Source organism: Lotus japonicus, chromosome 2 (genome assembly GCF_012489685.1).
Source record: "Lotus japonicus ecotype B-129 chromosome 2, LjGifu_v1.2".
Taxonomy (NCBI): Eukaryota; Viridiplantae; Streptophyta; class Magnoliopsida; order Fabales; family Fabaceae; genus Lotus; species Lotus japonicus.
In genome coordinates, this window is record NC_080042.1 from 68,266,499 (window position 1) to 68,284,223 (window position 17,725).

At 36.9% G+C, this 17,725-nt stretch overlaps 2 protein-coding genes across 2 annotated transcripts; one reads left to right on the forward strand and one right to left on the reverse strand.

Annotated features, from left to right (window-relative positions):
- The first annotated feature begins 1,819 nt into the window (after positions 1-1,819).
- LOC130739038 (protein IQ-domain 26-like) lies at positions 1,820-4,324 on the forward strand. The gene is made up of 3 exons (XM_057591252.1): positions 1,820-2,587; positions 2,749-2,958; positions 3,331-4,324. Exons 1-3 carry the CDS (start codon positions 2,171-2,173, stop codon positions 3,964-3,966), a joined length of 1,263 nt encoding a protein of 420 aa, XP_057447235.1. The 5' UTR covers positions 1,820-2,170; the 3' UTR covers positions 3,967-4,324.
- A 3,357-nt stretch (positions 4,325-7,681) lies between these two features.
- On the reverse strand, positions 7,682-10,969 carry LOC130739039 (probable pectinesterase 53). The gene is made up of 5 exons (XM_057591253.1): positions 10,491-10,969; positions 9,605-9,794; positions 9,160-9,366; positions 8,657-8,892; positions 7,682-8,030 (listed from the first exon to the last, which is right to left on the reverse strand). The coding sequence occupies exons 1-5, from the start codon at positions 10,853-10,855 to the stop codon at positions 7,883-7,885; spliced, it is 1,146 nt and encodes a 381-aa protein (XP_057447236.1). The 5' UTR covers positions 10,856-10,969; the 3' UTR covers positions 7,682-7,882.
- Positions 10,970-17,725: the final 6,756 nt, after the last annotated feature.

Consider the following 17,725-nt stretch of genomic DNA (forward strand, 5'->3'; position numbering starts at 1 on the left):
TGTATTTTTTGTTCATTTAAATAGATTGTTGAAGGAGATGGTGGAAATTCTCACTGTTTGTTGTCAGGAGAAGAGCAAAATCACAAGCCAAAGACGTCCTTTACTCAGCTGATGCTTTCCCGTCAGTTGAGTACAAGAGGGGTTCATCATGGTCCAGCAGGTTTGTTTCTTCCATTCAATTGTCATTGATTTTCCCTTTTCACTTGTCTATAAATACTGTCATACTCATAGCCATTGCCATTGTTTGTTGTTTATGTCGTTCCTGCTCATTCCTCATTTTTTTTTTGTTTCTCTTCATCTATCTGGGATTTATGAATTTGTTCTTATCTGTTCTGCAAAATATTTCATCTTCTTACCATTTCCTGCCTTTACTGATTTCTTTTCTCTTTTTCTCTCATATGTGTACCCTGGAGCTCTACTTTCGCACATCAACGGTTATGCTGCTATGTTGGTATGCTATAATCAAAGGCTTCTAATCAATGTATTTGTCTATTCTCAATGTATTGGTAAGTGGATCGTTGAAACTAATGTGCTCTCCTTGTCTCATTTCTATGTTTACCTTTTTATTTTCTGTACTTACCTTGACCTCAAGGTATTAATTTCTGGCTGGATTTGTTTTTAAATTTGAATACTTGAGGATGTCAATGACTTGTGCTGTTTGTGAAGGCAAGAGGAGTGTATTTATAGTTTTTTAGGGTCTTTGGAAACTCAATTCTAAGTGAAATAGTTGTTGAATGATGGAGTAAACACCAATGAGATATCAGGTGGTGTTGTCTTAAGATTGTATTGTACCCTACCTCCTGTAACAATGACCAGTATAATTTTTTTTCATGGATTAATTGGTACTCCATATTGAATCTTATTATATTCGATAGAATGGATATGTATTTATTTTGAGTTAGTGGATATGCACTGTCAGTGTAAAATTCTTATACGTATAACTCATTATAGCATGTTACATAAGTGAAATAATTAATTTAGTTAAAGTTTTAATTAAAACCATGATATTTTTTTGATTTGTCGGAATTCAATTTGGTGATTGTATAAACAATGTTACACTTACGACACATACACATTAATTTCTTTGGTTTTAGTACGAAACAAAATCAAATATGTGCACTAATTCACGTATATTTGATTTTTAGCTTACATGTTATAATATAATTATTAAATAAATAAAAAATTGGCAACCGTGCATCGCACGGGATACTACCTAGTAAAACACGGAGGGGCATAATAGTATTTCCCCACTTTTAAGTGGGGTGGCATTTCTAAGCCCTGGGGTGCCAAATCCAGAGCTCTTGAAGATGGAAGAAAGGGTTTGAAATTGGGGGTGTGGGTTAACGGGGATTTTGAGTTAATTTGGGGGATTTTGAGTTAATTTTGGGGAAAACCTATTTTGTTAATTAGATTAGGGTTAGAAAGTTAGTTTAGTTTAATTTTAGTTAATTGGATCAATAAAGCTGACATGTAATATTTTTAAAAAAAATTAATTTTTTTTAAATCCACGCAAGCTAAGTTATCCCAGTCAGCTGGCCAAATCATTACTCGCCGGAGCTCCGGGATCCGACGAGGATCTGCTCCAAACATATTGCAAACGAGAGGACCCAAATTTGCAAATTTTCCGGGGAGGGATTTACTTCAGACGGTGAGACAAAGACAAGGACTAATATGATGATTAACCCTTTTTAAAACTACCCCACAAAGTTATCTCAAATATATTCAATTTCTTTGACATTATTTGTTCTGCTTTCCAGTTATTTGCATGTTCCATTCGGCATGCTTTTGTCATGTAACGCAGATTTTCACGAGAGCTTGACAGATTATTAATTAACAAATATTGTCCCTTTTCTCATCCTTAATTTGTACGAACGCCGATAAAATTACATAGTACATCAGTCATTCACATTGAAAATGTTTCCTTTTCTTCTTCTTCTTTTGCTTTTGTGAGCTCCACAATGCATTCATTAAACCAGTAGTCCAGTACCACAATGTTTCACCATTTTCCAGGAAATGAAAAGAGGCCTAAATTGTGAGCTCCAATGTTCCATGACCCTTTTGCTTTTGTCTCAAAAACCATGACTCAACATTTGTTATAGCCATAGGTTTCACTATTTCAAGACCCTTTTGTTTCAGTGACACTTGCAGGGGTTCCCTTCTCAGTGAGCCAATGGGAAAAGTCACAAGGTGGCTCAAACGCTTGTTTGGGATAAAAGAAAACAGACAACACAAACAAAGCTCAAACTCTAAAGACCCCAAGAACATGAAAAATGGTTCTTTTTCTGTTTCTGAGAGTAATTCTAGACTCTTGTTTCACACCTCAGCTACAATTCCACCTAACATTTCTCCAGCAGAAGCTTCTTGGTTACAATCTTTCCACACTGAAAGGGAAAAGGAGCAGAACAAGCACGCCATTGCGGTGGCTGCAGCCACTGCAGCAGCAGCTGATGCTGCCGTGGCTGCTGCACAAGCTGCAGTGGCGGTGGTTAGGCTCACAAGTCATGGAAGGGGAACCATGTTTGGTGGTGGTGGTCATGAGAAGATGTGTGCTGCTGTTAAGATTCAAACATTGTTCAGGGGATACCTGGTAATTAAGTTTGCTTTTTCTTATTTTATCCAAATCACAAGCTCAAAACTTTTCCTTTTTTTATTTGTTGATGCAAATTGTAGGCTTTTTAGCTTCAATTTTCATGAATTTGATGTGGAATACTACAATTGACATGAGTTTTTGTTTTGGATTGTGAATAGGCAAAGAAAGCACTGAGAGCCTTAAAAGGATTGGTGAAGTTACAAGCACTTGTGAGAGGGTATTTAGTGAGGAAGCAAGCAAAAGAAACTCTGCATAGTATGCAAGCTCTTGTTAGAGCTCAATCTACTGTTCTGTCTCAGAAATCTTGCAGGCTCATGAACACAAAGAATGAAGCATGTAGACTTCAAAACCGAGCACGAAGATCCATGGTATTGCTATATATCTCTACAAAATAATCAATTCTATTTGGTTAAAATCAATTCTACCTAGGAAAATGATGGGCTGACATTAATTTCATAGGTCAAGAATCAATTTTACTCGCCATAACATTGTTTATGCGTTAAACATAATCAATTTCAAGATTTTACAACTGAATTTCATAACATCAGCTAACAAAAACCAAATTTTTCATAAAGGTATTCAAACATCACATTATTTTGATTCGCATATACTGTACACAAATTTAGTAGAATCAATTATGTTGACGATTGTTGATCCAAACAAACACTGAGATGATATACTGATACAACAATTGTATTGTGGCAGCTAAAATTGTCCTAAGCTAACTAATTGATTTGCAGGAGAGATTTGATGACACTAGGAGTGAGTGCACAGGTCCAATCCACAGTAGAAGATTGTCATCTTGTTTTGATGCTACAATTAACAGTATTGATGGGAGCCCCAAAATAGTGGAAGTGGATTCTTTCAGTGGCAGGTCTAAGTCAAGATCTCGCAGAACTAACATGTCAAAATCAGATTTTGGTGATGACCCATCATTCCAAGCACTTACCTCTTCCCTTCCAATATCCATACCAGAACAGAGGAATTCCCATGACTCTGATTGGGGGTTAACAGGGGAAGAAGAATGCAGGTTCTCAACAACAGCACATAGCACTCCACGGTTCACACATTCTTGTAGTTGTAGTGGCACACCAAAGAGAGATAACAACTATTTCTTAAGGAAATATGGGAATTTTCCCAATTACATGGCAAGTACTCAGTCTTTCAAGGCCAAATTGAGGTCTCATAGTGCTCCAAGGCAAAGGCCAGAACCAGGTCCAAAGAAGAGACTTTCCCTCAGTGAAATGATGATGGAATCTAGGAACAGTTTAAGTGGGGTTAGAATGCAGCAGAGATCTTCTTGTTCACAGGTTCAGGAAGTCACTGATTTTAAGAATGCTGTAATGGGTAACCTTCAGAAATCCACAGGATCTTGAAGGGAGGCAGACAGAAACCACTTTTGTGTGTGGTAACTTAAGAAGATTCATGAGCTCTCTTTGGTTTTCACAGTGTTTAGTACTAAATTCTCTGTTTCTGTGCCCCTAGATGGCCAATGTGCAGAGAGATGCATGGGTGTTGGGAAACAAGGGAGTGTGAAGACAAAATAGGAGGACAGAAATAAGAAGGTCCACATTGTCTAGTGAGATTGTTTAGCAATTGAATTTTCATATAATTATCAGTATAACCAAATGCAAGAGTCATTAGTTTGCCTTAAACTCCCTACATGCTTTCTTATTTGTTCTTTTCTAATTTTCAGTGTAGCAGTGTTTTTTATTGGTGATAGTGAAATTTCAGTTCAGCTGTAGTACTAGTAGGCTAGTAACTATTAAAAACAATTCCCAAAAGAGATTACAGTGGGGAATGGAGGAGGAACTTAAAGCAATAACCTGCTTATTGGTTTTATTGTTAATTTCAATGAAAATTAGTGTGATTTATCAAAAATTTAAAAAATTTAGTGATGGGGTGATAGGAACAGAATTTATTATAGAGATAATGATACAATTCTGGTCGGTCTCTCCTAATTCTGGAATTCGAAAGTCCAGTCTTTCCCCACAAAACACATCACTTGTGAATAATTCCAACTATCTTACATAACTCCTATTTATAACCACTCCTATACAATTTCAATTCAAACCATAGCAGTTACTTAACTGCTGTAATCATAAAACTACCCAACTAATAATAATTAAATAATAACTTCATAATTGCTCTGCTAGTTACTGTTCATGCGCTACAGTTCACACAACAACCTATCAATACCCCGCCCTAAAAGATCCACTTTGTCCCCAAGGTAATAATATGGAAAAGTTTCTTGCATTCTGCCCACAAATTTCTAACAGTTCTTACACGAAGGAAGCCTGAATCAGGTGGCTTTGTCGGAGGTCGTTTGGCGGTTACCAAATCACATGGAATACAACCCAAGGTGTTGGGATCACCGACAAAGAGGTCTGGTCATTGGTGGCTTAGCCGGCGGACGATTGATGGTCATTGTCTTGCAACGACATAAGTCCGGCTGTTTCCGCGACGGCCTCCTCTCCACGTCGAACTCTAAATCAGCATTTTGGGCCCAAGCGATGAATTCCCCCTTTTGAAGGTCACACTCTTGGGTTCCTTCCATTGAAGAACCATTCTGCCACTGCCGGTAGGAAGCCATGATATTCGTTCCATCTTTCTCCCCCTTCTCTGTCAACAAGCAAACTGTCATGGCGATACTCTGTGACACCACTGTTGCAACCTCCTCTTCACTTCGTGACGCTTCCGCTGCGGTGTGTTCCGTTGCTGCTGCGAACGAGTCTTTCCGCATCACTTCTGTCCCAGACTTCTCCGGTAGAAGTGGCTTTTTCCTTGAATCTCGCTTGATCTCCATGTCGCTCCTGATCTTCCACTTCCTTACTTTAGCTAGCACCTTCATCAATTGCGTTCGCCGGATTCCGAGATTCAACCTAGAACTCGTTCTTGAAATCCCACGTATGAAATTGTTTTGCCTCCATTCTTGATATTCCTTGTGTCTTCTCTCATTTCCTTTATTTAATGTGCAATTTCCTCTCTCGAATATGCGATCTCCTTTTTCATTTTTCTAAGAAGGTCAATGAAGTCTTCTCTTTTCCTTCCAGCCTTTCTTCCTCTCTTGTTACTTGCTATCTCCTTCTCCATTTCTTCACAATTCAATTTGAACCACAGTACCTGGATGGTGCTCTGATCCCAAATTGATAGGAACATAATTTATTATAGAAATAATGATACAACTTTGGTTTTTCGATTTCTTCACAATTAATTTTCAATTGTAATATTAATTAAATGATAAAAAAAATCAAGGGCTATATTTGAATCAATGTTAAACGTATGAAATTTTATTTGGTTCAGTTAATTATTTTTGAAATTAAAAGGAAATAAACCTCAAATGTTAAACGTATGAAATTTTATTTGGTTCAGTTGATTATTTTTGAAATTAAAAGGCAATAAACCTCAAATGTTAAATTTATATCAGGCAGAACCATCTCCATAATATTTTTTTTTTGATAATATATAGGACATTTATTCCATTTCTTCACAATTCAATTTCAACTGTAATATTAATTAAATGATAAAAAAAAATTCAAGGGCTATATTTGAATCAATGTTAAACGTATGAAATTTTATTTGGTTCAGTTGATTATTTTTGAAATTAAAACGAAATAAACCTCAAATGTTAAATTTCTTTCGATGTTTAGCGTGTGGAATTTTTTGGGGTTCAGTTGATTATTTCTAAAATCAAATAAAACAATAATAGCTTAATGACTTTGATATTAAATATCAAAATAAAATTATCAAATGTCACGAGTTAAATTTCTATATATCAATGTTTTTTTTTTGGTGAACGAAAGACTAAGGCCTCACAGAGGCCACACCCATCGCATCCGCCAATAATAACAAGTTCATCCCATTAAGCGGGCTATCAATAGAAACACACATAAAAAGTTAAAATTTGAAATTATAAACACTCATTATCTACGGTAATCATCTAACACTCATATGATGTCAAAATATCAAAAGTAACAGACCTGAGAGGATATAAAACTCATAGTCAGAATCATTCGGCTTTGGTCTATTCCATGTTTTAAGGATCCCAATGTCCTATATATTATGGAGATGGTTCTACCTGATGCAAATGTTCTTTTGATACTCTCTTTTGTTTTATTTTTCTAATTTTTTTAATCATACGGTCTTCTCAATCTCTTTATAATTTTTTTTACTTTTTTCAAAGTTGTAAAATTCAAGCTTCCATTGACTATACCATTGTGAAAGGTTTTTACAAATATCTTCAAGAATGACAAGTTTATCAATTTCATCATTTTGGCGTAGGTGCAAATATTGGCTCATATAGAATTGAGCTACAAAGCATAATTATAAACTCAATTTTGAAAAGGCTACTATTGCAAGCAAACAAGGGTTAAAAATTCTTGCAATTGATAGATGAACGAAAGACAGGTTCAACGACAATGAATGTTGTTCACAAAGATGTTTCTAACATGATTTAATTTAATTAAATTTAAATGTTTTTATGACGGACGCATGTTCAATTCAACTTTATATTACAAATTTGTATCTTTCATATTCCAGCGGTGTATGACACGAGTTCAAAATAGTAATGACTAAAATATGAAATTGGCACCATTAACAATAGAGTATAGATCAAAGATAACATCATTTTGAAAATAAAAAAAATATAACATAATTTTTTTACAGATGAGCAGGGAGAACCAGGTTTTTTTTAAGAGATTTGGCTCTTCCACTTTTGTGGTCAAGACAGATTAGGCTTTTTTTTTTGTCTGTCGCTGACAGATTAGGCTCTTAAAATGCGCAGGACAAAATGGGCTGAACGGGTACAAGCCCAAAATTGCAGCGGTGTTGATGGATTCCAAATGATGGTAACATGTCATGAAACTTTTTTTTTTTGACATAAACATGTCATGAAACTAAACTATACATGTATAATGTATTTGTTTTTCTTGTTTAGGTACCGCTTGAGTTAACAAGAAAATATAATCATTCTAATTTATAAGTAGAGTTTTATTCACTTTTTGAATCGAAGTGAGTGTTTAACACCTCCTATTTTTATATAATGCAATTCATAATGATGTTTTTACTAAATTTTAAATAAAACTGGTTAAATGTTTAATTTAACTTTTTATTATAAATATTATAAATTCATATCTTTCATAATATCAGCCATGCATGCTTGTCACAGATACAAGTTAGTATAAGCATGCATGAATTATTGCTCTCATATTAGAGTTCATAATATATTATTACATGTACACATCAAAATTTTCCTAATTAAATCAATAAACAATCTGTGTGGTTGTATTGAAACTAAAATTTGACCCATTCAGGCCCATCAATAAAACTAAGTGAAAGAAAAGGTCCAGCTTCCTCATCAGTGAGTTCTCTTGCCCATGAGACTCTCCCTGCAAAGCTTGCTCCAGGTCCCGTGCATTTGTACTGTCCATAAAACACAGTCCTGGTGGTGGTAGTGGTGGTGATGGGTCCAATTAATAAAATATAAAAACATTAGAACAAATGTGTACCAACTCAATTAATGCGCATGCCAATGTGCCTATACTCTATACTATAGCTGTCAAGCATATAACAAGATATATTGTGTCAAGCTATGCGCATGCATGCGGCTATATATATGCCTTATCTATATTAGCAAACAGAGACATGAAGTTAATTTGGTCCTGTAATTCCTTATTCTATATATAGACATTGACACTTGACAGTATAATTAAGATATCCAATGAGTGGCACCGCCCCATTCTCACTCTCATAGTGCAGTAGGGGTTAAAGTTCTTCAGAAGTAGACAAAAGTACAGAACTGACTCATATATTCTTTTCACATAAAATGTTTAGTGTGTGTTTGGTTTAGTAAAACCAATCAATTTTAGATGACAGTAGAAATGTTTGAGTATCATTTTAGAGAGAGTAGTTATAGCATATTAGACTTCAGCTACAAGAAATGAAGATTATATTTCCATATATGAAAGTTATCTAAACTATATCTATAATTAATGTAAGACTTCTCAACATATACTCCATATATGTGTGACAATGAGAAAGAGACGAGAGGGTAGAAAATGGACTTACATTTCACGGTTAGGGTCACCCCAATTATACCAGCCTTTGGGAATGATGATGTTGTCCATATAGGTATAAGCAAAGACCACTCTTGAAAAGGGACCCCAAGCCCTTCCAAGGTACAGTGCCCCTGACCCCGTGACCTTACAGTTCACAAATGAGAACCCCGTGTCCTCCGTCATCCTGCTCCTTCCTTGAGCTGTTAGTGCGCCTGTATTTGGTGCTATGGCATGCACCTCACATCCCTATAGTATAGTACTATTAGTGTCACAAATTTCATTATCAAATAAAAATTCTTCAACATCCAGAAGTTTTAAATTTCGGTCCGCAACTGCAATTGCGGCCACAATGTAACGAGTTTTGAAGTTTACTCATAGGCATCTGACCATAATTGCAGCTGCAACACCCAACATTTATGTGCAATTCCGAGATACTGCCGCAACCGCAACCACAAAAGCAATTTAAAATATAACTCAAGCTAAGAGCTATTAATTGTAGACAGAATATCTAACCTCATAGAGTGAGAGAGCATTGCCAAATATGAAATCAACAGAACCCTCAATGTAACAATCCTTATAATAATGCCTGCCCAAATGATCATAAAGTGTGTCCTGTGCTCCTAAGAATTTGCAACCTAGGAATGCAGCTGTGTCTGCTGAAATCCTGAATGCTACTGCCTGCTTTCCCATTGCTCCTGGTGCAGGAACAGGGGTAGTGTTCTGTATTCACAATATTAATTTCTTGTAAACCCCACACATAGATAGAATGCATGTTATAATACACTGTAGAAAACCACACTGAATCTAAATTTACGGTGAACAAAAGCAAAAGCTAAGCAAAGTTGGTTTTGTCGACCAAGATTTCGGTACATCATGGTTTTTTATTGTGCATCCAAACATGACCGGAGTCAATTAGCCAAATTTATGTTGAAGCAGAAGAAGGGGCTTGTTTACATACTTTGAATGTGATGTTCTTGGCAATAAAATAGAGTGAGTTCACTGCAAAAGTTGCTGAGCCATATGTTCCAAGTGGCTGCCCTCGAGGGCCTGGTGTTTGAGCAGTGTCACCCCATTGAACAATGGTTTTATCTGCACCATCTCCTTCTATGGTTATGAAAGATTTCAAAGGGGGAATGTAAACTTTCTCCCTGGACATGATACACACACAAATGCAGGGAGAAAATCAGTGAATTCCATTCAAATGCAGTTCACAATTCTCAACAATAATTAAGATAGTGGAAAAATTGCAAAATGCAACATGAGCTAAAAGAGAGGAAGGTTCATCAACTACAAAATCTTCTTCAGTCAAACACCAATTCTTGGAATTTGAATGATTGAGTCTTGGAAGAAGAAAAAAGACAAAAGAACAAACATAAACTGTTTTTGTTACCGATTTCCAACATCATTGTAAGAGCAAACTAAAAAAACACATAATATAATCCCAAATGCAGACAAACACCAAAATCCATGTCTTGTAGCCTGTTTCCAAGCTACATAATCACTTTGAGTGAAAAAGCCTAATAATGCTATTTTTAGAATTTTCACACTTTGAATTGTGTACTCTACATTAATCCAAACACACAATTTGATGAACAAATGGGAAATTATTGAAAATGCCACAACAAAAAATAAAGGGTATAAAGCAAAAGGACATGAATGTGGTAGAGTTCAATAACTCAATTGGAAGTGCAAGAAATATATAGCATGTGGTGAAATCTTTCTATAATTGACTATAAACCAAAATCAATTCTGACGAGAACTTATAACTAATTTTTGGGTGTCAGAATTGATTCTAATGAATTATATGCTCATCAAATCATGCTAATAGTACTATTAGTACTCACGAGTAAACCCCTGCATGGACCTTGATGACCACTCTGACAGTATTGATGGATGGAAGGGAATCAATGGCTTCTTGAATTGATGTAAAATCTCCAGCAGCAGGATTCTTATCAACGTACAAAGTGTAAGAAGCAAACAGCTTATTCTTTGCAGCCTTAAAAACTGTATGTTTGAGGCTACCAACAAAATCAACCCATTTCATGAATTGCTTTTCTGATTCCAGTACTCTAGACATATTGTTCGATAGCCCATTCCCTACAGAACGTCGTGGCCTAATTCCCTTGGTATGGCAGTGAATTCCACTGGGATTTTGCATCAGAAGAAGAAGAACTGCTAACAAGCTGAAAATGCAATGCAAGTTTGACATTCTCAGAAAGAATGTGAAATGAAAAAGAAAGGTGAACAATGGTATTTGGAATGTGAAGGGTTGTATAGTTATTGGTTCCTGCCATGGCTTATATACTAGTCATGGTCACATAATTTTGGCCTTTTAGGTGGAAGTTGAAGCAGTGACAGAGTATTTGGTCACGGGTCCTTCCACTGACACCCATGTAAAGAGAGACAATCTGAACCACAGGACAGGTTGCACTTTTTCTGTATAAAAACATTTTCTTGTAGAAAATTTTGGTGGTTTTTGCTTTGGTCTTGTTGTTTGTTTGGTGCTGCCCGTGAGGCTCTTTCTGTTTGTGTGTGATAATGAAAATATTCCTATTTAGATAGTGTAATGGGTTAGGTTACTGTGCTTATGTGTATTAACTAAACATTTCATGCGAAAGTGAAGCTACTTTTTTCTGCTCAGTCATGCTGAGTGTGGATAATACCTACCATTGGATCATGACCGTCCAATACTTGAAGTTTAATTTGAATTTGATTTGATTAATTACATTAAATTCTTGTTGTTGTTATTTAGCTGGTTATTGTTATCTGAGCACTTGTAATGGTTCTGGAATGATTCTAAATTGTAAATTCTATGTACTGTAGTTGGTGACTCAGAGAAACTGTGTGCTGATGCTACATTGGCAGGAGGAACAATATTGGTGAGACCAAAGTTATATAACTCCAGTGATGTGATCATAATTCATAAAGCTACTTCCAGAAAGATGTTATTTTAGGTATTTTTTTAATATCTAAAATGTTTGTAGTTTTAAAAAACCAATTTTTGTTAATTTTTTCCACTTATATCATTATTTAATAAATTTTCTCACACAATTTTTTTTTCATAAAAATAAACATATAATAAAAAATGGAGGGAGTAATATTCTACCTACACCATTTTTCTTCTATGTTCCTCTTTTCATATAGATAGAAAATGAGTGAAAAATGAATCACGACAATGTATTTCACATAATGAATCACATGTACAAATAGCTCCACCAGCAAATAATTATTCCTATAAATTAATTATGCTAAAATATGATATGTACGAAAATAGGAACAGATTCATAATGATACAAAATGATATAGAGTTATAGACACTTAATTAGTAAAGAAGAAGGATTGGATTCTCTCGTGTGTTAATGCTCGCATGATCCTGAAGATTTGAGTCTTTAATTCTATATTGATAAAATTTGGGCCCTTAATTGATTATTTGTACGAAAAATAATATTAACCATAAGATTTTATTAGAAAAATAATTAAAAGTTCAGATCTTTCACATGATATGGTAATATAAGATTAACACATGAGGGCGTAAAGAACTAAGTTAAAAAGAAACTTGCCCTCCCGATCTAGAACACAAAAGGATATCCTATATGTAAAGGACAAAGATAAAAGCATGAAGAATTGTTCACTAGTCTGAACAAGAAGGAAATATCAAGGAATTAGAACACCAAGGGTATATATATGATTATATATATAAAGAATTCTTTAAACTTTAACAAACAGACCAAGCTCATTACAAAGACTTCAGGCAATTAAAACTGTGAATGTTGGGGAGAGTCACGGCGAGGACCCATGGGGCAAGGTTGAGGGGAAATACCAAGGAGATCTTGGACACCACATCTTAACCCAAAACCTCAAGGCATTAGGTTTATGGGTCTCATCTCCTTATAAACTCTCCCTCTTACCTTGGCTTCTCCGATGTGGGACTTGACTCTAACACTTGATTTCAACAATCTCCCTCTCAAGTGTGAGTCCCTCAACCACATCACCCATGGTCCTCCCGTCTGCGGAAGCTATCCACCTTGTACCGCCGTTCGCTGCCAACGGAACCCGCCGCCTAGCCACACTGCTAGAAAGACTTTCGACACAAGGACCCGTCATGGTCCCACGAACCATTAGCTCTGATACCACTTGTTGGGGAGAGTCACGACGAGGACCCACGGGCCAAGGCCGAGAGGAGACACCAAGGAGATCTTGGACACCACATCTTAACCCAAAACCTTAAGGCATTAGGTTTATGGGTCATATCTCTTATAAACTCTCCCTCTCACCTTGACTTCTCCGATGTGAGACTTGACTCCAACACTTGATTCCAACAATCTCCCCCTCAAGTGTGAGTCCCTCAACCACATCACTCATGGTCCTCCCGTCTGCGGAAGCTATCCACCTTGCACCACCGTTCGCTGCTAACGGAACCCGCCGCCTAGCCACACTGCTAGAAAGACTTTCGACACAAGGAGCCGTCATGGTCCCACGAACCATCGGCTCTGATACCACTTGTTGGGGAGAGTCACGGCGAGGACCCGTGGGGCAAGGTCGAGGGGAAACACCAAGGAGATCTTGGACACCACATCTTAACCCAAAACCTTAAGACATTGGGTGTATGGGTCCTCTCACTTATAAAGTGCTCATCTCTCCTCTAACCATCCAATGTGAGACTTCTTTACTCACACTTGACATCCCAACAATCTCCCCCTCCAGTGTGAGTCCATCTCAAGCGCAAACCTTCAATTACTTGCACCGCCGTTGGATATCCATCAACGGGATACACCGCCTAGCCACCATTGCTAGGAAGACTTTCGACACAAGGAGCCGTCACCATGATCGCACTAACCATCGGCTCTGATACCACTGTTGGGGAGAGTCACGGCGAGGACCCATGAGGCAAGGTCGAGGGGAAACACCAAGGAGATCTTGGACACAACATCTTAACCCAAAACCTTAAGGCATTAGGTTTATGAGTCTCATCTCCTTATAAACTCTCCCTCTTACCTTGACTTCTCCGATGTGGGACTTGAATCTAATACTTGATTTCAACAGTGAAGTCTTGAAAGCTTGTGTGCCAGCTGTTCGGGAAAATTGCTCATTTTGATTGGACAGTGTTGATCAAGAAACAACAAGTCTGACTCTACATCACAATTTACACAATTTATCACCATAATGAAGAATATTATGATTCTACCCCTTAACATCAATTATATTACCATTTCCCTCTCACTTCATCATTATTGTAATTAAGGTACAATCAAGCATATAAGGGCCGCCTCACTCTTGTAATGGACATGTACACTTGGGCTTTAGGAGGAAAATATTGATTTCCCTTATATATCGATTGGCCAATCGCAATTCAAAGATTCACATTAAGTTACTTCGCCAACTTGAATCTCTCAAGTCGTGACACCCCTATGTCAATACGCATCACTCGACCGCGTAATGCATTAAAGCTTCACAGAATATAAAGTTGCTTAAATCTTAGAAGCTTGTGTGTTATTATTAGAATTATGGAGATCTAACTCAAATCTTAGTGCGGAGTGCACGCTCGGTGAGCCAACACATAATTGACCGCGAATACGAACCGGGGTCCAAGGGGCGGAGCCCCTGGCTGGGGTCCCGCTGTAAGGTTGCTTGCAGCCTAAGGAAAAACTACACAGAAAACAAAACCAAAATCACTCTCTAATTTCTGATCTGTTCTCTATTTCCAGAAGCAGATTGATCTTCAAAATTATCCCAACAAGGATTTCGTGAACCCAGGCAAGAATAGGGTCGAAATACTTTGTTCGGAAAGTGTGCAAACACGATTTTCGAAGTTATCCAGGATTATCACACCCAAAATTCTAACAAACGAACAAAGTATTTTCTGATAATCATGGCTGGAGAAGGCGCTGTCAAGGAGATGACTACTAAGTTCGGGAAATTGGACAAGTTTCAAGGACAAGACTTCAGGCGCTGGCAGAAGAAGATGCATTTCTTGTTGACAACATTGAAGGTGGTATACGTCCTGTCTACACCGATTCCTGAACTTCTGGAGGAAGAAACTGTTGAAAATATAAGAAGCAGATCAAAGTGGGAGAATGACGACTACATATGCAGAGGACACATTCTTAACGGTATGTCTGATCCTTTATTCGATATTTATCAAAATGTGGAATCTGCAAAGGAATTGTGGGATTGTCTTGAAGCCAAGTACATGGCAGAGGACTCATCCAGTAAGAAGTTCTTGGTGACTGATTTCAACAATTACAAAATGGTTGAATCAAGATCTGTCATGGAACAATACAATGAACTTCTACGAATTCTTGGACAATTCACTGCACAGATTGAAGATGGATGAAACAATATATGTCTCAAGTATCATAGACAAGTTGCCCCCTTCATGGAAGGATTTCAAACACAATTTGAAGCATGGAAAAGACGAACTGTCTTTGGTCCAACTTGGAAGTCACTTGCGCATAGAAGAATCTCTAAGTGCGCAGGAGAGTGACAAGGGAAAAAGAAAAGAAGTTGCTGGTCCCTCGGTTAATATGATCGAGGAGAGTAGTAAGAACAATAACAACAAAAACAAAGGAAAGAAGCGTGCTTTCAAGAACAACAAAGGAAGTTTCGGTTCTAACAAGAAACCGAAACTAGAATGCTGGAAGTGTGGTAAGACAGGCCACTTCAAGAGGGATTGCCGTTCTGGAAAGAAGCATGATAACGCGAATGCAAGTGGTTCGGGAAAGGGGTCTAAGGACCAATCCCAAGAACAAGGTCAGAAATCAATTCATAACTTGAATATTTTGATTAAACATTCAGTTTCATTAATTTCTGAAGCATTTTATGTGCAGGATGATGCTATTGCGTGGTGGATTGATTCTGGCGCCACAACACATGTTTGCAAGGATCGTTTCTGGTTCAAGAATTTTGTTCCAGTGGAAGATGGATCTGTCCTCTACATGGGAGATCATCACTTTGATCCTGTTGAAGGCAAAGGAAGCGTGGTGTTAGAATTCAGTTCTGAAAAAACTATTACTTTGTTTAATGTTTTGTATGTTCCTAAACTACGTAAGAACTTAGTTTCTGGTCCTGTATTGAATAAGCTTGGATACAAGCAAGTGTATGAATCCGATAAATATGTATTATCAAAGTCTGGTGTGTTTGTAGGATTTGGATATTATAATAATGGTATGTTTATGATGAATTTGAATGGAGTTCCTAATGATTCTGGTTCTGTATTTATGACCAATTCGAATGTTATTAAATCTTCTTTATGGCATGCTCGTCTAGGACATGTACATTATAAAAGAATGCTTGAAATGTCTAAAGATGATTTAATTCCTGTTTTTGATGGAAATGTAGAAAAGTGTAAAACTTGCATGTTAACAAAGATTACTAGGCAACCTTTTAAAAGCATAACAAGGAAATCTGTCATACTTGAATTGATACATAGTGATTTATGTGATTTGCATGCTACTCCATCATTAGGACATAAAAAGTATCTTGTCACTTTCATAGATGATGCATCTAGATTCTGTTATGTTTATTTGTTGCATTCTAAAGATGAAGCCTTAGATAAATTTAGAGTTTATAAAACTGAAGTTGAATTGCAACAGAATGTGATGATTAAAACATTACGTACGGATAGAGGTGGTGAATATTATGATCCTGAATTCTTCCAATCCGTAGGAATCATTCATGAGACTACGACACCTTATACACCTCAACAAAATGGTGTGGCTGAAAGGAAGAATAGAGTTCTTAAAGAAATGGTGAATGCCATGTTATCCTATTCTGGTTTGAGTGAAGGGTTTTGGGGAGAAGCCATGTTAACGGCTTGCTATTTGTTAAATAGGGTTCCTAATAAAAGGAACAAGACTACCCCATATGAACTTTGGTATAAGAAACGACCCAACTTAACATTTCTACGTGTTTGGGGTTGCAGGGCCGTGGTTAGACTCCCGGATCCTAAAAGGAAAACTTTGGGTGAAAAGGGTGTAGCTTGCATCTTCGTTGGATATGCTGAACATTCCAAAGCCTATAGGTTCTATGTTATAGAACCTAATGACTCGGGTAGAACCTAATGACTCGTTTTCTATTAACACAATTATAGAATCAAGAGATGCCATATTTGATGAGAATTGTTTCTCTTCTATACCTAGACCAAAGGACCCTATATCTAAGTCGGATGAACCTACAAAGGATGATCATTCAACTGATGTACCAATGAGACACTCGAACCTCGAAAAAGCAAAATAGCTAGAAAACCTAAATCTTATGGTTCGGATTTTCAATTTTATTTAGTTGAGGGATCAAATGATCAGATTGATAATCAATACTATTATTGCTATAGTATAGAGGAGGATCCAAGAACGTATGATGAAGCTGTGAAATCTCGAGATTCTGCTTTTTGGAAAGAAGCAATTGATGAAGAGATGAGTTCTATCATGGAAAATAATACATGGGTATTATCTGATTTACCACCAGGTTGTAAACCATTGGGTTGCAAATGGATCTTCAAAAAGAAGATGAAAGTCGATGGTACAATTGACAAGTTTAAAGCTAGATTGGTAATCCAAGGCTTTAGACAGAAGGAAGGGATTGATTACTTCGATACCTATGCTCCAGTTGCTCGTATCACTACTATTAGATTGTTGATTGCTTTAGCGGCTATTCACAATCTAGTGATCCATCAAATGGATGTCAAAACAGCATTCCTGAATGGTGATTTGGAAGAAGAAGTGTATATGAAGCAACCGGAAGGATTTGTAATGCCTGGTAATGAGCATAAGGTGTGTAAGCTAGTTAAGTCGTTGTATGGGCTGAAGCAAGCTCCGAAGCAATGGCATCAGAAATTTGATGAGGTTGTTTTGTCTAGTGGTTTTATTCTAAACCAAGATGACAAATGTGTATATAGCAAATTTGATACATCCGGTAAAGGAGTTATTATTTGTCTATATGTGGATGACATGTTGATCTTTGGCACGGACCAAAATCAAGTTGATAAAACAAAGAATTTCTTGTCATCAAAGTTCTCCATGAAGGATATGGGAGAAGCGGATGTTATTCTTGGTATTAAGATTAAACGGGAGAATAAGGGGAT